General features: G+C 43.5%; 1 protein-coding gene, 3 non-coding genes and 1 pseudogene across 4 annotated transcripts in view; 2 read left to right on the plus strand and 3 right to left on the minus strand.

The window, feature by feature from the left end:
- CIMIP2C (ciliary microtubule inner protein 2C) overlaps positions 1-26,351 on the minus strand; it is a 68,679-nt gene extending 42,328 nt beyond the window's left edge. Inside the window, exon 1 of the mRNA XM_089685977.1 lies at positions 26,163-26,351. Within this exon, the coding sequence (XP_089542103.1) occupies positions 26,163-26,236 (74 nt within the window). The 5' untranslated portion in view covers positions 26,237-26,351. The remainder of the gene's footprint in view (positions 1-26,162) is intronic.
- Positions 6,196-6,267, plus strand: TRNAT-CGU (transfer RNA threonine (anticodon CGU)). The gene has a single exon. It is a non-coding gene; the product is annotated as a tRNA-Thr (tRNA).
- On the plus strand, positions 11,060-11,131 carry TRNAT-CGU (transfer RNA threonine (anticodon CGU)). The gene has a single exon. It is a non-coding gene; the product is annotated as a tRNA-Thr (tRNA).
- TRNAT-CGU (transfer RNA threonine (anticodon CGU)) lies at positions 12,581-12,652 on the minus strand. Its single transcript has one exon. It is a non-coding gene; the product is annotated as a tRNA-Thr (tRNA).
- On the minus strand, positions 19,400-19,514 carry LOC149455687 (U2 spliceosomal RNA; annotated as a pseudogene).
- Positions 26,352-27,480: the final 1,129 nt, after the last annotated feature.

The following is a 27,480-nucleotide window of genomic DNA, read 5'->3' on the forward strand; positions in this document are numbered from 1 at the left end:
ACATCATACCAACAGTCAAACATGGTGGTGGTAGTGTGATGGTCTGGGGCTGCTTTGCAGCTTCAGGACCTGGACAACTTGCCATAATTTATGGAACCATGAATTCTGCGCTCTACCAGAAAATCCTGAAGGAGAATGTCTGGCCATCAGTTCGTGGCCTTGAGCTCCAGTGCATTTGGGTTATGCAGCAGGGCGTTTAGGGGGCAATTACTTATTACATAGTGCCAGGCAGGTTTGGACAGCTTGTTTCCCTTAATAAATTAAATCATCATTTAAAACTGCATTTTGTATTTACTCGGACTATCTTTGTATAGTATTAAAATTTGTTTGATGATCTGAATCATTAAAAAAAAAACATTAAATAGGGGCAAATACTTTTTTACAGCATTGTATAGCCTTTCCCTCTGAACTAGTAGGATTGTTATCAGGGTTAACAAACTTTTTTCCAAGGACAATGGCCTAGTTGTAGCCACCCAGCATTTCAAGGGTGACTAATAAATTTACTTTTCCTGGGTAGTAGTTTGCCTGGGACAATCTGTAGCTTCTTATTTAGCTTCTCTCCTATGTTCCAGAATTGAACCAGTACCCTACTGCCGCTACTAGCTGTCATGGGCACGTAGAGCCATGGTTCTGGGATGGTAGCAAATCTTGTGCTGTTGAGTCTTTATGACCCTTCTGGCTCCTACTAGTAGTTTTCTGCAGAGGTTCATGCTGGAGGAGGCTATAAAAACTTGGGGAGTTGTCTGCTGAGTCTCTCTTTACCCCAAGCTTCGGCCTGGGGAGGATGTGTTAAAACTGTTCAGGCCTGAGCCCTATGGGGCCTTGCACAGGATTCTTTAATCTGCTCTGCCTGGTCGGGGAGGGTGTACTTCCAAGGTGGATGTCTTCTGGAGGGGAATCAGTGTTTGTCCTCAGAGGATCCTGGCACTCCCTTGGACTAATGGAGTCTGGAAGCCTTTGCTGCTAATGGAGACCTAACCCTAACCCTCTCTCCCTGTGAAGCTGGAGCAATAAAACTCGAAAAGATTAAAGTGACTGGTGCTTTTCCTTGTCATGTGATGGTCTCTGCTGTGGCCATGGATCCACCTTGAGGTAATTGCTAGCCTTCTCCCTGCTGGAGGTGAGTCCACTCCTCTACCCCATGCCAGAGGGGTGCTACATAAAGGTAAGACATTGGTCTCATAAACAAAGGATCATGGGCTGTACCCCCATTTATGCATGAATGAGATGTGACTTCTTGTGAGATGAAAAAAAAATAAACTCAAAGAACATGAACTTTATTGTATAAACTACTGGTCTCGGAAATCCACCATGTCATAGAACTGAACATAGGAAGACATGTTTGATGTCCAACAATAAAAGAGAAAAATTCGCAGCTCAACTTACTTTGCACACATTTGCAAATATATGCATAAGCTGCAGAGCCTCCTCACGGCACCCCAATATTCTGCAGTTCCTAATTCTATAAATAGTCTCCCCCATTTGAGAGATCCATTCCTTCAATGTGGGGGGATCTGTAGATACCCAATGTCACAGAATCAGTATACGTGCCTGAAAAAGGGCTCTAGCTACTGCCTGCTTGGAAATATCCTCAATCAGAAGATCACTCAATATACCCAAAAAACAATATTTGGGGTCTTCCGCTATCTGCACCTGGAAAACCCTATGGATGGTGACCAAAACCTCCATCCAATAGTGATGCAGTTTTTAGCATATCCATACCATATGTAATAAATCTCCATGATCCCTGGATCACCTAATACACATGGGATTGGCCTGCACCTCCATACAGAACAGCCTAAAAGGAGTAAAGCGAACCCTTAGAAGTAGATATAGCTGTGAGAGGTGTTGTGCTACATTAAGAGAAGATTTCTGAACGGCCAGTAAAGCCTCTTCCCAATGTTCTCCATCCAACATCCTGCTCCCATTGAGAGACCACAGTAAACGGGTAGTCTTTAAGAAAAATATAAGGTGTTGTTCTTGATAAGCTGAGGGTATCTTACAACTCCTTGCTTTTCATATCCTACCGTATGTTAAACTATATCTGTGCTATGCTGCCTAATTATATATTCTTTAAACCTCATGCTGGTCCCCGGTGCCCCTTTGGGCGATCAGCAGCCTGGCAGGTTGGAATATGTTCAGTGTAATGATATACTAGGCCTTGCAGAGTTTCATGTATGAATTGAGAAGGCTGTAACCCAGCATTTCAAGACTCCTTAGGTCTGAGTTCAAGTGACCTCAGAGCCCCTTATGTCCTGTCTTGGGGCAGCTTGGCAGAGGGGAGGGGGACTTTTTGATGTTTTCTAAATGCTGGGAGCAGGACTAAATACCGCCTGTCCTGCATCATGCCTTCTCTTGGTGTGGATGGGCTAGCCTGCCTGCACCATGATGCTATTCAATAAAAAAAACTCCAGAAAATTCAGAATGTTAGAATAAAATAAGGGTGCTTTGATCTGCTGAGGTAGTTAGCAGACCCAAGCACCTGCCATGCCCTGGATACACCTGTTGATCTTGCTATGTAAGTACACACACTAACACATGCATCTGAGCAATCCTAGCACTAACTGCTGCCAATGTGACTTCAGCAATTGCTGAACTGTTTTTTTTAGACTATTAGGACATTTTTAATTAAGTCAGCATTCATCCTGTTTAATGAACAGAGACACTTTTGCTAGATTATATGTAGTACATCATAAATAAACAGACACTACCAGGTGATGACATCAGGCACACATAGTGTTTTAATCCATGATCTTTGATATTTGAGATCACACCTAACCCATTGGCCACTGTGCCATCCCTATGCATCATTTGGGCCAAAGAATCTAAGAATAGTCAAGTAGATGTGGTTTAAAGTGAATAAGTCCAGACCAATTCTTAGTCCAGCAAAATGATTTAGATGTTACAGGTGAAACTCAAAAAATTAGAATATGGTGCAAAAGTTCATTTATTTCAGTAATGCAACTTAAATGGTGAAACTAATATATGAGATAGACTCATTACATGCAAAGCAAGATAGTTCAAGCCGTGATTTGTCATAATTGTGATGATTATGGCTTACAGCTCATGAAAACCCCAAATCCACAATCACAGAAAAAAAGAATATTGTGAAAAGGTGCAATATTCTCGGCTCAAAGTGTCCCACTCTAATCAGCTAATTAAGCCATAACACCTGCAAAGGGTTCCTGAGCCATTAAATGTTCTCTCAGTCTGGTTCAGTAGGAATCACAATCATCGGAAAGACTGCTGACCTGACAGTTGTGCAGAAAACCATCATTGACACCCTCCATAAGGAGGGAAAGCCTCGAAAGGTAATTGCAAAAGAAGTTGGATGTTCCCAAAGTGCTGTATCAAAGCACACTAATAGAAAGTTACGTGGAAGGGAAAAGTGTGGAAGAAAAAGGTGCACAAGCAGCAGGGATGACCACAGCCTGGAGAGGAGGCCATTCAAAAGTGTTGGGGACTTTCACAAGGAGTGGACTGAGGCTGGAGTCAGTGCATCAAGAGCCACCACACACAGACAGATCCTGGACATGGGCTTCAAATGTCGTATTCCTCTTGTCAAGCCGCTCCTGAACAACAAACAACGTCAGAAGCGTCTTACCTGGGCTAAAGAAAAACAGACCTGGTCTGTTGCTCAGTGGTCCAAAGTCCTCTTTTCTGATGAGAGCAACTTTTGCATCTCATTTGGAAACCAAGGACCCAGAGTATGGAAGAAGAATGGAGAGGCGCACACTGCAAAATGCTTGAAGTCCAGTGTGAGGTTTCCACAGTCTGTGTTGATTTGGGGAGCTACAGTTGTGTCCAAAATTATTCAACCCCCAATGCTGTAAAGGGGTTTAGGGACTATAGTGTACATTTGGAATTGTATTCAGAATCAAATCCTACAAGGACGTTGTAACTACCCAAATGCAACTAAAATGACATCAATTGTTTATGTAATACAGTAGTAAATGGTTCTTATGTGGTTTCTTCATTGCCACAATTATTCAACCCCTTAAAGACTACCACTCTGAAGAACAGAGGTTCATACAGGTGCTTTCCATCAGGTATTGAAAACACCTGTGGATGTCACCGAGCAGCAATCAAGCATAATAAGCACCAATTAGGCAGCTTTAAAATGACTGTGATACTCAGCTCCTTCTAGACATTTACTGGTGTGGTTACAAACATGGTGAAGGCAAGAGAATGGTCCAGGAAGACAAGAGAAGAGGTGATTTCTCTTCACAGGAAGGGCAATGGCTATAAGAAGATTGCAAAGATGTTAAACATACCAAGAGACACCTTAGGAAGCATCATTCGCAAATTCAAGGCAAAGGGCACTGTTGAAACGCTACCTGGTCGTGGCAGAAAGAAGATGCTGACTTCGACTGCTGTGCGCTACCTGAAGCGTAGAGTGGAGAGAAGTCCCCGTGTGACTGCTGAGGAACTGAGAAAAGATTTGTCAGATGTGGGTACAGAAGTTTCAGCCCAGACAATAAGACGCACACTGCGTAATGAAGGCCTCCGTGCCAGAACTCCCAGGCGTACCCCCTTGCTGTCTCCAAAGAATAAGAAGAGTCGACTGCAGTATGCCAAAAGCCATGTGGACAAACCACAAAAGTTGTGGGATAGTGTTCTGTGGACTGATGAAACAAAATTAGAACTGTTTGGGCCCATGGATCAACGCTATGTTTGGAGGAGGAAGAACAAGGCCTATGATGAAAAGAACACCTTGCCTACTGTGAAGCATGGTGGAGGGTCAATCATGCTTTGGGGCTGTTTTGCTTCTGCAGGTACAGGGAAGCTTCAGCGTGTGCAAGGTACCATGAATTCTCTTCAGTACCAGGAGATATTGGATGGAAACGTGATGCAGTCCGTCACACACCTGAGGCTTGGGAGACGTTGGACCTTTCAACAGGACAATGATCCCAAGCATACCTCCAAGTCCACTAGAGCATGGTTGCAGAGGAAAGGCTGGAACATTTTGGAGTGGCCATCGCAGTCACCAGACTTAAATCCGATTGAGAACCTCTGGTGGGACTTAAAGAAAGCAGTTGCAGTGCGCAAGCCTAAGAATGTGACTGAACTGGAGGCCTTTGCCCATGAAGAATGGGCGAAGATACCCGTAGATCGCTGCAAGACACTTGTGTCAAGCTATGCTTCACGTTTAAAAGCTGTTATAACTGTAAAAGGATGCTGTACTAAGTACTAAGATTGAATGTCACTTGGGGGTTGAATAAAACTGATAATGCTGTGAGCACAGAAAAGACATTTGTGGTTATTTCATTATAACTGTTATGTTATATTTGTCTGACCTACAAGTGCCTCTTTAATGTAAATGTAAGCAAGATGACTGAATGATCAAAAGCAATGTCAAACTGGCCAAAACACTCAATTTCAGTGGGGGTTGAATAATTTTGGACACAACTGTATGTCATCTGCTGGTGTTGGTCCACTGTGCTTCATTAAGTCCAGGGTCAACGCAGCCGTCTACCAGGAGATTTTGGAGCACTTCATGCTTCCTTCCGCAGACGAGCTTTATTGGGATGCGGACTTCATTTTCCAGCAGGACTTGCCACCTGCCCACACTGCCAAAAGTACCAAAACCTGGTTCAATGACCGTGGGATTACTGTGCTTGATTGGCCAGCAAACTCGCCTGACCTGAACCCCATAAAGAATCTATGGGGCATTGCCAAGAGAAAGATGAGAGACATGAGACCGAACAATGCAGAAGAGCTGAAGGCCACTATTGAAGCATCCTGGTCTTCCATAACACCTCAGCAGTGCCACAGGCTGATAGCTTCCATGCCACGCCACATTGAGGCAGTAATTGCTGCAAAAGGGGCCCAAACCAAGTACTGAGTACATATGCATGCTTCTACTTTTCAGAGGTCCGATATTGTTCTATGGACAATCCTTGTTTTATTGATTGAATGTAATATTCTAATTTTTTGATTTGTAGATTTGGGGTTTTCATGAGCTGTAAGCCATAATCATCACAATTATGACAAATCACGGCTTGAACTATCTTGTTCTTTGCATGTAATGAGTCTGTCTCATATATTAGTTTCACCTTTTAAGTTGCATTACTGAAATAAATGAACTTTTGCACAATATTCAAATTTTTCGAGTTTCACCTGTACAATTAATCTGCTAGGTGTCCTACAAGCCCTAGTATACTGTCTACTAGATTCAAGCTTGCTATACATGAGGGTGCAGTGGCCAAGTGGAAAGGCGTTGGTCTCGTAAGCCAAAGATCATGGGTTCAATTCCCATCTGTGCCTGTAATCAACTGTTTCCTAAAAGCTTCAGCTTGTGGTTTGAGTTCCTTTATTATGTACTACATACAAAGGGGGGTAGCAAGCATACTTCTTGGCACATGCCGTACCCAGGAAGCACTTGTCAATCCTGCCAGACAAGTGCATGCACTGGAGAGAGGAGCCGGAGGTCCAGTGCCAGCACCCCAGAATAGTGATCCACTGCAGTATCCAGAGGAGGGAGTTCCTGTAACACAGGCTGCTACACCAATCCATCCCTTAAAGGGGACCTCTGGCTGATTGGATCCTCATACTACCCAGGAGCACCTGACGTACCACACACTACCCAGAGGAAGGATAATCCTTTGCCTGGCCTAATCCGCTTCCTTAAAGAGGACCTCCGAGTGTTGATTTATATGCGTATTTCCAATACGCATCTGGTGAGTGCGTATTTTTACCCCACTTTTCAAGCACAAGCACTGAAGCATCGCCGCAGTTGACACTTTAAGCACGGATTGTCACTTTATGAACTGTATATATCTATTCATTATATTCATATATTTATCTGGTCTTTTCTACGGATATTATTACCATTAATTTATTAGCGCTGCACTTGAATTTATATTTTTATGATTGAGGTTTTATCTGGTTACCTTTAGTGCAACAGCTGCTTTTATTGAGAGCGCTTACTTTTTTTATCCATTTCCTTTAAGTGCATGCACTGACACATGAACCGGAGCAATCCTCCACTGTGCCCTCTCTGAGCATCAATTGTGGGGGGATGTTTCAATAAAACATCTAAGAACATATTAACATATGAAAAGAAGACTTTTCATTCCCTATGAAGAGGAAAGAAGGTTTACAGTTTCCCTTCTGTGTGTCCCACAAGTCTCTGTATAGTGTTTGAGTTGGGTGTCTGACGACCTACATATGGAGGCACAGGTGCCAAGAGGTAAGGTATTGGTCTAGTCAACCAAGAATCATGGGTTCAATCCCCATCTGTGCCTGTATAAAGCTCAAGACTTTGCTATGTGCAGCACAGTGGCTAAATGGTTAGTACTTCCACTTGGCAGTACTAGGGTTGTTGGTTTGAAACCCAACCACTACACCACCTGCCTGGAGTTTGTGTGTTGTGCCTGTGTGGGTTTCCTCTGGGTATTCTGGTTTTCTCCCACACTCCAAAGACATGCTGGTAGGTTAGTTGTCTCTTGTCTAAATTGGTCCTAGTGTTTGAATGTAAGTTAGGGACCTTAGATTGTACACTCCTTGAGAGTTAGGGTTTGATGTGAATGTACAATATATATGTAAATTGACAGCACAATATAAGTACCTGAAATAAATAAATAATGTGTTACATATGAACCTAGCAAATGTGTTGAGTACCATATTCATTAAATATTTCCTTCTACTGTAAGAAAGCATAGTGTAGCATTGGGTGGTGTACTGTTGCCTTGGTGGCAGTCTGTTGAGTAGTGCGTAACCTACATGTAGACGTGGTCTTCTTCAAAAGGATAGGTAAATGTTAAAATATTCTAGAACAGGGGTCTCCAAGCAGCAGCCCTTCCCTAACCTTTATCTGGCACTATTCCTCTGTGATGGAACACAGCCCCCTTTGGAGAGGTGGGGAGACCCCTGTCTCAGTTCCCCAAATCCCTCTTATGTGTAAGTTGCCCTGTGCCTGTTAGGGGTACAGGGTGACCTGTCCTGCTATTGTGTAGACATGTATAGGTGGGGTGTGGGGGTTGTTCATTGTTTAATGCCCCTTGATTGTCCCATTGTTCTATTATGTGTATCTATGTTAAAATAAAGCAGTCTATTTCCTGTCTTTCAAAAAAAATATGAAAGACAGGAAATAGACTTTTATTTTAACATAGATACAAGATATATACACAGGGCGGGGAAATACACACCCAGACAGGAAACAGATCAGCAGGCTGTCCCATCAGGGGGAAGGGCTGCCAGAAACATTACATCCCATAATAATTTGCTAGAACAATGGGATGCAGCCGCATGGCAGTGAACAATGGGATACACCACATGGCAATAGATGTAATGTACAGCGCTGAGCGAACTATTGGCGCTTTATAAATACTGTATAATAATAATACACCACATGGCAGTAGACAATACCCAAACCCATACATCCCATAATAGTTTGCTCTCATGCAAGACACATAATAGAACAATGGGACAACCACATGGCATTAAACAATGAACAACCCCCACACCCCACCTATATATGTCTACACAATAGCAGGACAGATCACCCTGTACCCCTAACAGGCACAGGGCGACTTACACATAAGAGGGATTTGGGGAGCTGAGACAGGGGTCTCCCCACCTCTCCAAAGGGGGCTGTGTTCCATGGGCCCCCCACCCAAAGCCACTCCAGTCACATCCTCCCTATGATAGAGGCACAAATCCTACCACTGACACCAACATTGCAGCACTATTTCTTTCACTGATAAGAATGATGGGGCATTATTCCTGCCACTGATACCAATGATGGGATACTATTCTTCCATGAATACCAATAATGGGGCAATCTTCCTTCTCCTACTGACCACCAACCCTGAGGCCATGTTTATTTTCACCAATTCTGGGCCCAGGACATTTTCTTCCCCAGCTGGCCACAATCCAGTCCCCCTAAAGTCTGAAGGACAGTAAACTGTGGCTAAATGGTTAGCACATCTGCCTGGCAATATTAGCTTTGTTAGCTTGAATCCCAACCATGGCACCACCTGCCTGGAGTTTGCACATTCTCTCTGAGCCTTCATGGGTTTCCTCCGGGTACTCTGGTTTCCTCCCACACCCTAAAGACATGCTGGTAAGTTAAGTGGACCCTGTCTAAATTGGCCCTAGTATGTGTATGTATGAATGTATGTTAGGGACCTTAGAATGTACGCCCCTTGACAGTTAGGGACTGATGTGTATGTACAATATATATGTAAAGCACTGCATAAATTGATGGAGCTATATAAGTACCTATACTAAATAAACTGGCCCTTTGTTTGAAAAGTTTGGAGACCCCTATTCTAGAATATGTTAACAAGGAGAATATCAAACACTAACTACCAGGGGTGGACTGACAACTCATGGGGCCCCCAGCCAATAGGAAATCATGGGGCCCCTGTGTCCTTGCCCACACTCAAAACATACCCAAAAAAGCCTATGAAGGGTACCAGGGAAATCTCATGGGGCCCCCTACTGACCTCAGGCAGTGCCCAAGGGCCTAAATGGTCAGTCCGCCCCTGATAACTACATCCTCTGAATATTTCTAAGACACTTGGGAGCTTCTAGATTATACAGCTAGTCTATGTCTTCGGGTTAAATCCTGCAGTACTCGGTGGACCCTGTAGTGTAACTAAGATCTTCTATTTCTGTAAGGTAGGCTTTTACTACAGAGGATGTGTCTCTTCTGCAAAAACAAGTGTCTTACCTTCCTGCCAGCAATGTTATTTTCTAAATCTGTTTGCTACTGGGAGGAACTAACTCCTGTGCAATCCGGAGCTACATCATCCCTGACTGACTAATAAAGATGGCAGAAAACAGAAAATCCAGAAGAAAACAGTGGCAATGCACATTGCAGCACTGGAGAAGTCCCTTTGGATGGTAGGTCAGTCATAATGTGTAAATATGCTGTACATACATACATAATCTGATGAAGCCCTGAGCCCCAACAGTGGAGTTTACTTCCATTTTAGGATTTAACCTTCCCTTCCCATCCCTTACAGAACCACCCCAGCTTCACAGGCCCAAAATATTAGATCTTGGTCAGCATGATTATTCCCCCACCCCTACCTTCCAGTTTATATGTGACCAAAACCCAGAATCATAAGCCCTATATTGAATGCCAAGTATTACAGAGGGACTGAACCTATGAGCTTTAGCTTAGGAAACCAACACCTTACTGTTTGACCACTGTAGTCTAAGCACCAAGGAGAGCAATTTGTTAAAAATAGCCAGAAAACATTGCAGATGAGCTAAAATTAGAAAGACAACAGAAATACAAACGTTGTTTTGGAAGTTTGAATGTAATTGGTTATAAAGGAAGCAGAATGACACAGTGAGTTTCAGGGTACAGGGTTTAAGAAGTATACTCTCAATGGCCCTTTGAAGTTCCCTTTGCTCCAAAATGAATAAGCCTAGACCATTTCTTAGACCACCAAAAGGTACTGAAGTTCAGGACTAGAGCATGGGATACCCCGAACTGTAGAACTTGAGGACTGCTAGGTTTCTGACTGCTCTGTACAACTTGCAAGCTGTATTGCACAACTTTACGCTGCACTGTACTTTCTCCTGGTTATTTAGTGCAACTCCTGGCTGTCTTGCATGGTTCCTTGGCTTGATCCCCATCAGTTCAAAAGGGGAGCCAGGGCAGAAGACAAGCAGAAGGAAGGGGATCATGGACAGGATGGGGCTATCGGTGCAGAGGGGGTAGCATTTACTGGAACCATTCCTTTATGTTTCCCCTCTGGTCCTCCAATCTCCCCCCCAACACTGCTGCCAGCCACCCGCCGACTGCTGGGGGGCACAAGGGATCATTTCAGGATAGAGAACAGGGTGGGGCCGGTAAATATGTCATAAAACATAGTAAACATTTTGTGAATGAACGGAAAGCTCTACACCACAGTATTCCTGTTCATTCATTCTGTGCAGCTGAGGATGGAGATAGTGATTGAGGACTGTATTGATGGCTTGAATGCCAAAGCTACAAAAGCACAGCTACGAATTGAACCCATGATCTTTGGTTTAGAAGACCAACATTTCACAGCTTGACCATTGTAACCAAGGAAGACATGCTTGCAACTCAGCCAAAGGTGCAGTGGCCAAGTGGTAAGGCGTTGGTCTCGTAAACCAAAGATCATGGGTTCAATCCCCATCTGTGCCTGAATGAAGCTTTTCCTTTGAAATATAACCTAGTGGTCATGATATATGATGTATTAAATACAAAACTAGCTAAAGCAATGAATACTGGCTTCATTAAACATTTCCTGGTAGCAAAGGAAAGCATAATACAGCAGTAAGCATACTTACCTGTAGGTTGAGCAGCGCTAGGTCTTCCAGCAACTCCAGTAGAAGTTGCAGTGGTAAAGTGCTGGTTTTGTAAACCAGGGGTCTCCAGACTTTCTAAACAAAGAGCCAGTTTACTATAATTCAGACTTTAGGGGGTCTAGACTGTGGCCGCTGGGAAAAGATCCTGACCTCAGTGGGAAAGTGCAATGCCTCATCTTTGGTGTCAGTGGGAGGAATTGTGCCCCATTCTTGGTGTCATTCTGAGGAATTGTGCCCCATCATTGGTGTCATTGGGAGAAATTGTGCCCCATCATTGGTGTCATTGGGAGAAATTGTGCCCCATCATTGGTGTCATTGGGAGAAATTGTGACCTGTCATTTGGTAGAATTGTGCCCCATTGTTGGTGTCATTCTGAGGAATTGTGCTCCATCATTAGTGTCATTGGGAGAAATTGTGCCCCATCTTTGGTGTCGGTGAGAGAAATTGTGCCCCATTCTTGGTGTCATTCTGAGAAATTGTGCCCCATCATTGGTGTCAGTGGGAGAAATTGTGCCCCATGCTTGGTGTCATTCTGAGAAATTGTGCCCCATTATTAGTGTCATTGGGAGAAATTGTGCCCCATCATTGGTGTCATTGGGAGGAATTGTGCCCCATTGTTGGTGTAATTCTGAGGAATTGTGCCCTATCATTAGTGTCATTAGGAGAAATTGTGACCCATCTTTGGTGTCGGTGGGAGACATTGTGCCCAATTCATTGTTGTCAGTAGAGGGAATTATGTCCCATTGTTGGTATCAGTGAATGAAATAGTGCCTCAAGAGCCAGATAAAATCAAGCAAAGGGCTGCATCTGGCACCTGAGCTCCAGCTTGGAGACCAGTGTTGTAAGTCAAAGATTGCATGGCTGATCCTGCTCTGTGCCTTAGAGTATCTTAGAAATCCTTGTCTTTGCTATCATCCTCTTGTATGCATTTTTGGAGAGCTTTTCCAACCATACAAGCAAAAACGCAAACACTTAGCTAAACTAAAATTAGAAAAAAAACCTAAGTTGTTACCAAAATAGTTTAGAAGGGTGATACAGTAAGCAGAACAACATAGGGAGTTGTAGGGTGCTTTAATGTCCTCCAATGCTTTAGCGTACCCTTGGTACGTACTATAACTTGCGTAGACATGTTCATTTTGTAAGGTAAGTATACACACTGAGGAATCCCCAATGTCAACTGCTGAGCTATGCTTTTTTATACTGTAAGGACAGTTTTTATTAACTCTGCCCTCTTCCCATTTAATAAACACAGGTTGATATATAAAAAGCCATTGCCAATAACTTTAGGCACAGATGGGGATTGAACCCATGATCTTTGGTTTACGAGACCAACGCCTTACCACTTGGCCACTGCACCCACATGACCAGCAACCTGGAATAGGAAAGTTTCAACAAAGCTTCTAAGAGGAGCCAAGTAAATATACAGTATAAAACAAAGACTTTACAAGACTCCCTATTAGCTGGAAATATGTATTTTTTGGAGAGTAATTCCAAGCATCAAGTGAAACCAATCAGTGAACAGTTATAATACTGGTAAGAGAACTTAAACTGGTACCAAAGTTGGAGTGTAATTGGTGATACAGGAAGCAGAATGGCAGCTGGGGTAGCAGGGTACGGGGTTTAAGAAGTACACTCCCACTGATCCTTTGTGATGTTGTTTGCTTTAACGTAAATAAAGCTAGACCATTTCTTAGATCATCAGATGGTACAATTAGCCTGCTGGTTGTCCTGCCAGCTTCAGTATACTAGCAGAAGAAAAGGAGGGCACCATCTGGAATTCCTTCCACTCCACATGCCGACTGAAGGAATTCCAGATGTACGTCTTCGGTTTTAAAGTTTTTCACTGATTTTACGCCTCCTGCCCTGATCACATTCCTTTTCTTGTCTTCGAGGGATTCCCCACATCCTTGATGAGGAGCTTCCAGTTCTTTTCCAGGCATTTGCCTTCTGGTCCATCCCTTCTTCCATTGTCAGGCTCAGGATGCACTAACTGTGTCCACACTGCCACCACGTCGGTCACATAGGATCTCCACCATCCCTAGCGAGGCTTGCCGACTCCTATCCAGGTGCCCTGGTTCCTTGGTCTGTCTTCTCCTCCATTTGCCTATCCTATGGACAAGTCCACCTAGTGACTCTTCTCCGTTACATCCTGTGTACAGTCAGTTCCCATTTTCCGTCTACTATGCCCCATGTCACCATCCCATTCTATATTGTGTGAGCGCTGAATTTGTGTTCATTATTTAATGATCATTGCATGTACCACAGCTTCAGTATACTGCCTATTGTACTCCAATGTGCCACGGCTGGTGGCACAGTGGCCAAGTGGTAAGTTGATCACCACAAGATCATAGATTCAATCTCTATCTGTGACTGAAGGAAGCCATTGAATGAAAGGTTGGGTTTGTTTATGATGCTCTTCATACAGAACTAATTACATAAGTTTAAATAATGGGGACAAAACAAAAGAGGGTAGAAGGAAAAACCAAACTCTTTACCCACATGGAAGGAAAATATATTTGAAATATATTTAAAAAATATTCTTCCCAAATATATTGACATATATTTGAAATACTACAGTTTTGGCCATATTCAATATATTTCAAAATATATTTCAATAAATATATATATATATATATATATATATATATATATATATACTGCATGTTGAAGTGCATTTGAGGTATTATTATTATTATGAATAATAATAAAAATATTTTTTTAGGGTTCGGAGGTTAAGGTTTGGGTTAATGTTTATTTATTTATTAATTATTGCATATTATTATTTTATTTATGCATTTGTTATTTATTTATGATTATTTTTATTTATTTGTGTATTTATTTTACATGTATTTATTCAATTATTATTAATATTATTATTAACACTCTAACATAAAACAAACAAATAAATAAATAATAGGAAGACAATAAATAAAATATTAACCCCAAACCCCTGCAAATTCTAATCCTAACCTTAACTATAGTCCCTTACCCTAACAATAACAACAAAAAAAATAATAATAATATTAAATGAATAATAATAAAAAAATAAGTAAATAAAAACTGCTGGAAAAGCTAAAAGAGCTGAAAAACCTAGCAACAACTGATGTGATAGATAATATTTTTCTCTACTGGCAAAATAATAAAGTACAAAACTTGAAAACCCTCAAAGACACTGCGCTCAAGTGTGAATCCAGCCTTAGGACTGGATTTGACTCCCCATTTGTCCAGTTTAATGAAGGGATGCACTTTGTCCAGTTTAATGAAGGGATGCACTTTGTCCAGTTTAATGAAGGGATGCACTTTGGCCAGTTTAATGAATGGATGCATTGTCCAGTTTAATGAATGGATGCATTGTCTAGTTTAATGAATGGATGCATTGTCCAGTTTAATGAAGGGATGCACTTTGTCCAGTTTAATGAATGGATGCACTTTGTCCAGTTTAATGAATGGATGCACTTTGTCCAGTTTATGTGTAGTACATCATTAGTAAACCAAGACCATCAGATGGCATCCTCTAGTACTGGGCTCTAGGCACAGAGGGGAATTGAACCCACCATCTTGGGTTCATGAGCCCAACACCTTACCACAATGACACTGCATCCTCACTGCCCTTTCCTGGGGGAATAACGTTTCAGCACAGCATCAGATTTTAGTGCTTGTGTTTAGATTTACTTTAAATGCAAATCCACAAAAATTAAAAATCCCCCTGTGCCCCCACACTGCAGGGTTAAATGCTCAATTAGGTCTAGGGGACTAACCCAATCCGCCATTCTGCTGGTGTGTAAATGGTGCTCCCCTTATGCTCCGACAGTAGACTGTTCCTCAGCGTCCTCACATCCATGGCAGGGCTAGGCGCCCTGCATCGGTTTTGATGACAACAGGGGCATCCCACCACCAGAGAATAGGGGGGGAGGAGATTGCAGTGTAGAGGAGTCTGCTGGAGCGGAGGATAGGGGAAGTAGAAGAGTTTTTTTCCCAATCCCCCTAGACCACAGGAATCAAACTGGAGGCCCTCCAGCTGTTGCCAAACTACAATTCCCATGAGGCACTGCAAGATTGACAATTACAAGCATGACTCCCAAAGGCAGAGGCATGATGGGACTTGTAGTTTCACAGCAGCTGGAGGGCCACCAGTTTGACACCTCTGCCCAAGCCCTTATTGGGCATTTACCTCCTGCGGTGTAGGGGCAGTCCCACTGCAAAGGAGGAATTTGACCTTTCCTTGGAGTTTAAGAAGCACCGGTACGGACAGAACAATTTAGAAATATCATGATATTGTAACTACCGTACTAGGAGAAGTGTTCTGATTGGACCCAGTAGGGATGGACATGGAACATCATTGTAATGAACGCAGTAAAATAAACTCCAATATTAAACTAAGAAATCCAATGACCCCCCCGAGGGGCTCCACATCCAGTGTAACTATTATCACAAATCATCTGCCGTTCCAATCCTCATCAGATATGAGCAGTTAGTGGGCTGCCAGCCCGCCATCCATCGCCAGCCCGCCATCCATCGCCAGCCAGGATGTCACCCTTGAGCTTCATTATACAGCCAATAAAACAAAGCTCAATTACTGGCGCTGTCTGGGAGGACGTGGACCATACACAGTGTAATGAAGGATTCAGCACTGACAATGCCATACATTTCAAATTCCATAAAGGCCAGGCTTCTCCGCTCCCTCCATCCCCAGTGAACGCACCCGGCGGTATTTCCTGTGAATGCCAGGCTTCTGTAAACACCATGCGTCCGGAGAACGGGGGATCACACCAGGCCCAGCTCACTACGGTATAATGATCATTATTCTCAGCTAACAAGAGAGGAAATACACTTGTATGACTGGAAATAGGGAGGTTAGAGCCAATAGGAACAATGGATAAGACATCACGCCTGTCCTCTGTGCAGCAGATCCAGCATTGTAAAGGAGCACTACACTGACCACCAATGTACGAGATCACCACACTGACCACCAATGTGCGGGATCACTACACTGACCACCAATGTACGGGATCACCACACTGACCACCAATGTGCGGGATCACCACACTGAACACCAATGTGCGGGATCACTACACTGACCACCAATGTACGGGATCACCACACTGACCACCAATGTACGGGATCACTACAATGACCTCCAATGTACAGGATCACTACACTGACCACCAATGTATGGGATAACTACACTGACCACCAATGTATGGGATCACTACAGTGACCACCAATGTACAGGATCACTACACTGACCACCAATGTATGGGATCACTACACTGACTACCAATGTATGGGATAACTACACTGACCACCAATGTATGGGATCACTACAGTGACCACCAATGTACAGGATCACTACACTGACCACTATTCTACGGGATCACTACACTGACTACTAATGTACAGGATCACTACACTGACCACCAATGTGCGGGATCACTACACTGACCACCAATGTACGGGATCACTACAATGACCGCCAATGTACAGGATAACTACACTGACCACCAATGTATGGGATCACTACACTGACTACCAATGTACGGGATAACTACACTGACCACCAATGTATGGGATCATTACAGTGACCACCAATGTACAGGATCACTACACTGACCACTATTGTACGGGATCACTACACTGACTACTAATGTACAGGATCACTACACTGATCACCAATGTACTGGAACACTACGCTAGCCACCAATGTAAAGCAACACTACACTAACCACCAATGTAAGGGGAATCTCCACTAACCACCATTGTACAGGATCACTACACTGACCACCAATGTACCGAATCACTACACTGACCACCAATGTACAGGATCACTACACTGACCACAAATGTACGAGATCACTACACCGACCACCAATGTACGGGATCCCTACACTGACCACCAATGTACAGGATCACTACACTGACCACCAATGTACTGGAACACTACGCTAGCCACCAATGTAAAGCAACACTACACTAACCACCAATGTAGGGGCATCTACACTAACCACCATTGTACAGGATCACTACCCTGACCACCAATGTAAAGCAACACTACACTAACCTACACTAACTACATTAACCACCAATGTAAGGGTCACTACACTAACCACCAATGTAAAGGGCACTACATTAACCACCAGTGTAAGGGGCACTACACTAACCCCCAATGTAAGGAGCACTACACTAACCACCAATGTAAGGAGCACTACACTGACCACCAGTGTAAGGAGCACTACACTAACCACCAATGTAAGGAGCACTACACTAACCACCAATGTAAGGAGCACTACACTAACCACCAATGTAAGGAGCACTACACTAACCACCAGTGTAAGGAGCACTACACTAACCACCTGTGTAAGGAGCACTACACTAACCACCTGTGTAAGGGGTGCTATATTAAACACTAATGTAGGAAAATATTACACTGACAATCAATGTAAGGGGACACTAAACTAACCAACAATACATGGGAGCACTACACTGACCACCAATGTAAGAGATCACTACACTGACCACCAATGTAAGAGATAACTACACTGACCACCAATGTAAGAGATCACTATACCGACCACCATTGTAAGGGGCACTACACTGACCACCAATGTAAAGGATCACAATGATGACCACCAATGTAAGAGATCACTACACTAACCACCAATGTAAGGGGCACTACACTGACCACCAATGTAAGAGATCGCTACACTGACCACCAATGTAAGAGATCACTACACTAACCACCAATGTAAGGGGCACTACACTGACCACCAATGTAAGAGATCGCTACACTGACCACCAATGTAAGAGATCACTACACTGGAGGTCAGTATAGTGATCTCTTACATTGGTGGTCAGTATAGTGATCTCTTACATTGGTGGTCACTATAGTGATCTCTTACATTGGTGGTCAGTATAGTGATCTCTTACATTGGTGGTCAGTATAGTGATCTCTTACATTGGTGGTTAGTATAGTGATCTCTTACATTGGTGGTCAGTATAGTGATCTCTTACATGGGTGGTTGGTGTAGTGATCTCTTACATTGTACTGACCACGAATGTAAGAGATCACGACACCGACCACCAATGTAAGTGGGAACTGAAATGACTACCTGTGTTTTTTTTTCTGGGTATTATTATTATTTGCACACAAAACGATGTAATATGCAAAAATATGTTTCTAAAAATGCAATAAATTCGAATTTGGATGAAAGGCTAACGGCAGTAAAATGATTTCTTTATATACAATGTTTTTTTTTTTTTTTTTTTTTTTTTTAAGTCCGCAAACGTGGAACTGTAACGAAAAAACCCGTAAGTGTCCGCAAAAAAGTGCAAGTGCAGAAACACACACACGAAAAACGTGCACTTAGGGGTGTGTTTGTCCTACCCCCGAAAGGGTTGGACCGTTCACCCGATCCCCCGGGGCACGAAGCTCCTGACAGGGACAAGGTTCCCATTTGGTCCTCCTGGCCAAAAGGCCTGGTGGACCACCGTTCCTTATGCCCAGCCGAAGCCGGACATCCAGTACTAGGCAAGGGGGTTCTCCCGAAGAGAAAACCCCCTAGGGATCAGGGGAGGAAGGAACCGTATGGCCACACATCCTCCCCCTAGACTTCAGGTAAGGCCCGAGGACCCACACCCTCCATCCGTGAAAAAACACACACATAAGAAAGCAAAAAGTGACAGAACGTGGGAGTGATATAAATAAATAGAATAAAATAAAAAAGTGGTACCGTGCCTAATAGTGCACAGACCAGGCCCTGAGGCCTGTAGCAAAAATTGCCCTGGACTTAGCCAAAAGACCTGGTCCTTAGGGCGCTGTGCAAAAAGGAGTGTAAAAACAGTGGCCATGTGTCATCTTCACACCGTGGGGTCCCACACCCAAGTGTTACTAGTGACACCCCTGAGCGCGTCTCCTCAGGGGGCACTGAGTTTGCGGACTTTTTGCCTCCTCAGCCCCAGGCCAGACCAAGGTAGCATGCTCAAACCAGGAGGAACTGGGTCTTTCCGGTCTCCCCAGAGGAATTACTCCCAAGGCCCCAGAACGAATCATGGCGCTCCCTGGTTTCTGTCCCTCCGGTACTAGCCTTCCGGACCCCCATCATACCAGTGAGGGTACTGTACAACAACCATCCCCGTAAACTAGAATGGTCGGTAGCACCCCCACTGGACACTGATAAGAACAGATACTACACTTGATCTTAGCCAAAAGGCCGAGAAGCGATGTGTTTTACAGAAAGGTCTACACATCAGACTAAAGAAGGGCCCGAGGGGGGAAGAAGGGCCACCGGGATCTATGATATCAGGGTACACTTAGTGTGAGCTGATGACATGAAGGAAAACGTGACATCCTGCCTATGTGACAGCAGGGGGCGGTAGTGTACACACAACTCTCCAAGGGATCCTTTTCAAACAGAAGACCCTGGAAATGGGTTTTATTGCAGTGATCCTTGTGTCCACAATGGTCTCTATTCCCCGGGATCTTTTCTACAAATGACTTACAAATCAGCACACAATGCTTTAAAGGAGACGGCTCCTTGGAATTAGTTTTAGGGTCACATTGTAAATAATCGGATTGATGAAAATGATTGGGAAGTGTCACTCGATCACAGCCCTGGCTTCTGCTTTCTGCTTTGCAGTGTGGCCATGCTGATCCTCACTGCGAGGTCTACCAGACAGGACCTGTCTGGCTGGATATTATTAGCCACTCTCTGCAGTCTTTAACCACTTCAAGTCCGGACACTTTCCCCCCCTACCAGTCCAGGCCAATTTTCAGCTTTCAGCGCTGTCACACTTTGAATGACAATTGCGCGGTCATGTGACACTGTACCCATATGAACTTTTTTAGCATTTTTTTTAGCCTGACAAAACTTTATTTTGGTGATATTTATATTTTTTTTGCTATATAAATGAAAAAGTTTTGAAAAAAAGTGTTTTTCTTCTAAACTTTTGCAAATAAATAATCTTTCTTCATAAATCTTGGCCAAAATGTATTCAGTTATCTTTTTAGTAAAAAAAAATAGTTTATAACCAAAAATTATAATTTTTCTAAAAGATTTTTTAAATTTGTATTTTTTTTTAATATTATTATTTATGTTTTTTTACATACTGTCACCCTAGCAGTATAGTGTCATAGTGACACTGTACTACTTGTGGGGGGTGATGAAGATTTTATTTTATTTTTATTTTTTTTACACTGACTGCTTTTACACCCATAAAAGCTGTAAGAGCAATAATTTCTCCTTCTCTCTGGCTGCATTCCTGCAGCCATTGAGAAATACTGTGAGAGCTGTGATTGGTCACATCTTGTCACATGATACAAGGCTGTTGTGAATAGCCTTGTACCCTGTGATCTCTGTGATCACTCCCAGATTTCACACGTAGTAAGCAATGATGTCAGCAAGTGACATCTTGTTTACTACTGTACATGTGATCACTGATTGGCCAATCAGTGATCACATGATTGGGACCTCACACAGTGGCCCTGTGCAGTGATCGGTGTTCCGCTGTGTCTGGATCGCGGTGCCGTGCACTCCCAGGGAGCGCGCACAGGCAGGGAATGCAGGAGGCTGTTTATAAATGGTCACCCGCTCCTGCACTGCTCCTGTCCAGCAGTTTATGTACATGGGCTGGACGGGAAGTGGTTAATGATGGCAAACATGGAGGAGTGCAATCATGGGTGTCATTTACAAATGTGCAGAAGTGACCCTTTATACAAGGACGTGCATAGCAATTCTGCCAGGGACAGTGCATGTACATTTGTTCTGTGCAAATAGGAATGTTATTGAGCTATTTCTGGTGCTGCTCTAATGTTTTTCATTGATTTAAGATGGAAAATACTGTATTTGGCCACTATAGGGCGCCAAATACCATTGGAATTTTCTGTAATACTTAGCACCATCTAGTGGCCAGATGTGTTATTTTACATATTAAAACGATAAAAAATAAAAACATTCGCGCAGCACAGGTAATGCCTGATAACGTTTGTTGTTTTGCCCCATTCACACAGAACGAATGTACATGCACTTTCCTTGGCTGAATTGCTATGTCGTTTTTTTTTCTATAGATACACCCTTTGGTATGTACATGTAAACTACTCACTGTTTTTGTACAACACCGTGGAATATGTGAGAACTAAATACATACAGTTGCAAGAAAAAGTATGTGAACCCCTTGGGATTAGGTGGAGTTTTGCATGAATTGGGCATAAAATGTTCTCTGAACGTCATCTAAGTCACAACAATAGAAGAACACAGTCTGCTGAACATAATACTACACAAACATTAGATGTTGTCATGGTTTAATTGCACATTACATGTAAACATTCACAGTGCAGGGAGGAAAAAGTATGTGAGGCCCTAGCTTAATGACTTCTCCCACAGCTAATTGGAGCCAGGAGTGAGCCAACCTTGACTCCAATCAGTGTGATGATATTGGATGTGTTGCTGACAGCTGTCCTGCCCTTAAAAAACACACACCTGTTTTGGGTTTACTGGTTTCAAGAAGCACTGTCTGATGTGAACCATGCCTCGCAGAAAAGAGCTCTCAGAAGACCTACCATCAAGAATTGTTGACTTGCATGAAGCTGGAAAGGGTTACAAAAGTATCTCCAAAAGCCTTGATGTTCATGTGTCCACGGTAAGACAGACTGTCTACAAATGGAGAAAGTTTAGCACTGTTGCTACTCTCCCTAGGCGCGGTCGTCCTGTAAAAATGACTGCAAGAGCACAGCGCAGAATGCTGCCTGAGGTAAAGAAGAATCCCAGAGTGTCAGCTAAAGACCTACAGAAATCTCTGGCACATGCTAACATTTTTGTTGACACATCTACAATAAGGAAAACATTAAACAAGAATGGAGTACATGGGAGGACACCACGGAGGAAGCCATTGCTGTCCAAAAAGAATATTGCAGCACGTTTGAAGTTGGCAAAAGAGCACCTGGATGTTCCACAGCACTACTGGCAAAATATACTGTGGACAGATGACACCAAGATTGAGTTGTTTGGGAAGAACACACAACACTATGTGTGGAGAAAAAAAGGCACAGCACACCAACATCAAAACCTCATCCCCACTGTAAAACATGGCGGAGGGAGCATCATGGTTTGGGGCTGCTTTGCTGCCTCAGGGCCTGGACGGATTGTTGTCATTGATGGGAAAATGAATTCCAGAGTTTATCAAGACATTTTGCAGGAAAATGTACGACCATCTGTCCGCCAATTGAAGCTCCGCAGAGGATGGGTGATGCAACAGGGCAATGAACCAAAGCATACAAGTAATTCAACAAAACAATGTCTGCAACAGCACAGAATACGCCTTCTGGAGTGGCCCAGTCAGAGTCCTGACCTCAACCCCATTGAAATGCTGTGGTATGACCTTAAGAGAGTGATTCACACCAGACATCCCAAGAATATTGCTACACTGAAACCGTTTTGTGAAGAGGAGTGGTTCAAAATGACTCCAGATCGTTGTGCAGGTCTGATCTGCAACTACAGGAAACGTTTGGTTGAGGTTATTGCTGCCAAAGGAGGGTCAACCAGTTATTAAGTCCAAAGGTTCACATACTTTTTCCTCCCTGCACTGTGAATGTTTACATGTTATGTGCAATTAAACCATGGCAACATCTAATGTTTGTGTAGTATTATGTTCAGCAGACTGTGTTCTTCTATTGTTGTGACTTAGATGACGTTCAGAGCACATTTTATGCCCAATTCATGCAAAACTCCACGTAATCCCAAGGGGTTCACATACTTTTTCTTGCAACTGTATATAATATATAAAATAATAGTCTGTGACTGTACTGGGGACAGTAGAGTGTAAGCTCCTCTGGTGCAAAGACTGATGTGACTGCCTCAGTGTTCCCTGTACAGCGCTATGATATATGTCAGAGCTATAGAAATGTATAATAAATAATGACTGCAATGGGACATTAGAGTGTTAGCTCTTGTGGCCCAGAGACTGATGAGCCTGGCTCAGTGTTCCCCGTACAGCGCTGTGGTATATGTCAGAGCTATAGAAATGTATAATAATATTAATATATGACTGTGGTGGAAAATTAGAGTGTAAGTTCCTCTGGTGCGGATCATGTGACTGGCTCAGTGTTCTCTGTACAGCACTATGATATATGACAGAGCTATAGAAATGTATAATAACAATGTTGTGTGACTGTGGTGGGACATTAGAGCGTAAGCTCTTTTGGTGCAGAGACTGATGTGAATTATTGTGTTCTCTGTACAACACTGCGGTATATGTCGGAGCTATATCAATGTATAATAATATTGAGTGTGACTGTAGTGGGGACATTAGAGTGTAAGCTCCTCTGTGCAGAGAATGTGATTGGCTCAGTGTTCTCTGTACAGCACTACAGTATATGTCTGAGTTACGGTATATAAATGTATAATAGTAGTGTATGACTGTGGTGGGACATTAGAGTGTAAGCTCCTCTGGTGCAGAGACTTATGTGACTGGGTTAGTGCTCTCTGTACAGCACCACAAAATACTGACAACTGGCCCCCGGGAAATAGGGGATCATGGGGCCCCTGTGTCCTTGCCCAAACTCAAAAAAGCCTATGAAAAAGGTACCAGGGGCATCTCATGGGGCCCCCTACTGACCCCGGGCCCTCGGGCAGTGCCTGAGTTTCCAAATGGTCTGTCCGCCCCTGGTCAGAGCTATAGAAATATATCATATTATTGTGTGAGTGTTGTGGGACATTAGAGTGTAAGCTCCTTAGGTGCAGATAATGTGATTGGCTCAGTGTTCTCTATACAGCACTACAGTATATGCCAGAGCTACTGTATATAAATGTACAATGATAATAGTGTGTGACTGTCACAGGAACATTCGAGTGTAAGCTCTTCTGGTGCGGAGACTGATGTGACTGGCTCAATGTTCTCTGTACAGCGCCACAGAATATGCCAGAGCTATAGAAATGTATAACAATAATAATATTAGTGTGTGACTGTGGGGGGGGGAGGGATGTTAGAGCGTAAGCTCCTCTGTACAATGCTGCAATATATGTCAGAGCTATATCAATGTATAATAATCATGTGTGAGTGTGGTGATGATATTAGAGTGTAAGCTCCTCTGGTGCAGAGACTGGCTCAGTGTTCTGTGTACATCGCTGTGGTATATGTCAGAGCTAAAGAAATGTTATTAGAGTGTAAGCTCATCTGGTGCAGAGGCTGTCTCAGTGTTCCATGTACATTGCTGTGGTATATGTCAGAGCTATAGAAATGATATTAGAGTGTAAGCTCCTCTGTACAATGCTGTAGTATATGTCAGAGCTATATCAATGTATAATAATCATGTGTGAGTGTGGTGATGATATTAGAGTGTAAGCTCCTCTGGTGCAGAGACTGGCTCAGTGTTCCATGTACATTGCTGTGGTATATGTCAGAGCTATATAAATGCTATTGGAGTGTAAGCTCCTCTGGTGCAGAGGCTGTCTCAGTGTTCCGTGTACATCGCTGTGGTATATGTCAGAGCTATAGAAATGATATTAGAGTGTAAGCTCCTTTGGTGCAGAGGCTGTCTCAGTGTTCTTTGTACAGCGCTGTGGTATATGTCAGAGCTATAGAAATGCTATTAGAGTGTAAGCTCCTCTGGTGCAGAGACTGGCTCAGTGCTCTTTGTACAGCGCTGTGGTATATGTCAGAGCTATAGAAATGCTATTAGAGTGTAAGCTCCTCTGGTGCAGAGACTGGCTCAGTGTTCTGTGTACATCGCTGTGGTATATGTCAGAGCTATAGAAATGCTATTAGAGTGTAAGCTCCTCTGGTGCAGAGACTGGCTCAGTGTTGTGTGTACATCGCTGTGGTATATGTCAGAGCTATAGAAATGATATTAGAGTGTAAGCTCCTCTGGTGCAGAGGCTGTCTCAGTGTTGTGTGTACATCGCTGTGGTATATGTCAGAGCTATACAAATGCTATTAGAGTGTAAGCTCCTCTGGTGCAGAGACTGGCTCAGTGTTGTGTGTACATCGCTGTGGTATATGTCAGAGCTATAGAAATGCTATTAGAGTGTAAGCTCCTCTGGTGCAGAGACTGGCTCAGTGCTCTTTGTACAGCGCTGTGGTATATGTCAGAGCTATAGAAATGCTATTAGAGTGTAAGCTCCTCTGGTGCAGAGACTGGCTCAGTGTTGTGTGTACATCGCTGTGGTATATGTCAGAGCTATAGAAATGCTATTAGAGTGTAAGCTCCTCTGGTGCAGAGACTGGCTCAGTGTTGTGTGTACATCGCTGTGGTATATGTCAGAGCTATAGAAATGATATTAGAGTGTAAGCTCCTCTGGTGCAGAGGCTGTCTCAGTGTTGTGTGTACATCGCTGTGGTATATGTCAGAGCTATACAAATGCTATTAGAGTGTAAGCTCCTCTGGTGCAGAGACTGGCTCAGTGTTGTGTGTACATCGCTGTGGTATATGTCAGAGCTATAGAAATGCTATTAGAGTGTAAGCTCCTCTGGTGCAGAGACTGGCTCAGTGCTCTTTGTACAGCGCTGTGGTATATGTCAGAGCTATAGAAATGCTATTAGAGTGTAAGCTCCTCTGGTGCAGAGACTGGCTCAGTGTTGTGTGTACATCGCTGTGGTATATGTCAGAGCTATAGAAATGCTATTAGAGTGTAAGCTCCTCTGGTGCAGAGACTGGCTCAGTGTTGTGTGTACATCGCTGTGGTATATGTCAGAGCTATAGAAATGATATTAGAGTGTAAGCTCCTCTGGTGCAGAGGCTGTCTCAGTGTTGTGTGTACATCGCTGTGGTATATGTCAGAGCTATGCATGGTTGGATGGGCTCTCTTTCCCAGGTTGCACAGTGATGGGGAGGGGAGAGGTGAGCAGGCATGGAGCATATGTCATCCAGTGACACTTACCCAGGCATGAGAGCAGGTGGGATGTAGGTGGCATTGTTGTGGGTGATCAGTGTGCCGGCACTCCTGGACGCCATCTGTCACCCGTTGCCGCGTCCAATGGGACTCACAGGGAAACCCAAGACCCTTGGCTGGAGGCTGAGCTCCCTGGGACACAAGGCTCCGTCCTGACACACAAACCTGCGTCTCCCTGGAGACCGTCACCGAGCAACCCGACAACACCGCACCGTACACAATACACTCCTTCGGCCTGTGACACGCGGGGGGTTACTACCAACCACAGACACCGCAGACAGAAAATACTGATCGGGGTTTTTTGTTTGTTTTAGTTTAGTTTTGTTTATTTCTTTGTGTTTAATTTTATTTTTGGTTTTTGTATTTTTGTATTTTTTTTTTGTTTTGTTTTTGTTTTTATTACACAGTATTTATAAATGTAAATGAGATAATCCAGGGGTTGTACAATCAGTTTGTATAGTGTATGCCAAAGGGGTGCATAGCAATCAACATGCTGAAATAATTTCATCCAAGGCTGAGCCGCTGTGGAAGGTTCGGTTCACACCTATGCAGTTTGCGTTTCATCCGTTTCTGCAGTGCTTTTTGTGGTGCATTTTGCGTTTTTGCACATGTGTTTTTGAAGCGTTTTGTGTGGTTTTTGTTTCCCAACTTGTTGCTCGGCAGATTAAACCACAAAATGCATCAAAAACATGTCAAAAACGCACTACATGCTTTTCTGCAGCATCTCCATTGAAGTCTATGGAACCGAAAAAGCAACATTTTGAGTTTAAAAAAGTCCCGGGCCCTTTCCAAAAAATGCAGCAGGTGAAAACGCAGAGATGTGAACCTGTCCCACAGGAAATCATGTTAAATGACTGCTGTGCGTTTCTGAAAACCGCGAACGCAACGGAAAACACATAGGTGTGAACCTAGACTCAGCTGTGGTTCACTAAGATGTGGTGCAGAATTTGCAGCATTTTCTATGCGATTTCTGCACCGCATCACAATCGCACCCCATTCATACGAAGTGCTGTGGGTGTGTATTATAAGTTAACGACACCCCGAAATCAGTTTGCAAAATGTGGTGCGATATGCAGAATCTGGTGTGTACAAAAAAAGGGTCCTGCACTTTTTTGGTGTCGATGCGGTGCGGTTTGAGCCATACAGACGTATGGCTCAAATTGCACGGCACAGAAATCGCATGTGATTTGCACAGGAATGCGGTGCGGTTCCTGTGCGAATCACATGCGATGTGCTACACCCAGGGGCGGACTGACCATTTGGAAACTTGGGCACTGCCCGAGGGCCCGGGGTCAGTAGGGGGCCC

Source organism: Staurois parvus, unplaced genomic scaffold (genome assembly GCF_062004578.1).
Source record: "Staurois parvus isolate SC_StPar_1 unplaced genomic scaffold, SC_StPar_1.0 ptg000390l, whole genome shotgun sequence".
In the NCBI taxonomy this organism is placed as follows: domain Eukaryota; kingdom Metazoa; phylum Chordata; class Amphibia; order Anura; family Ranidae; genus Staurois; species Staurois parvus.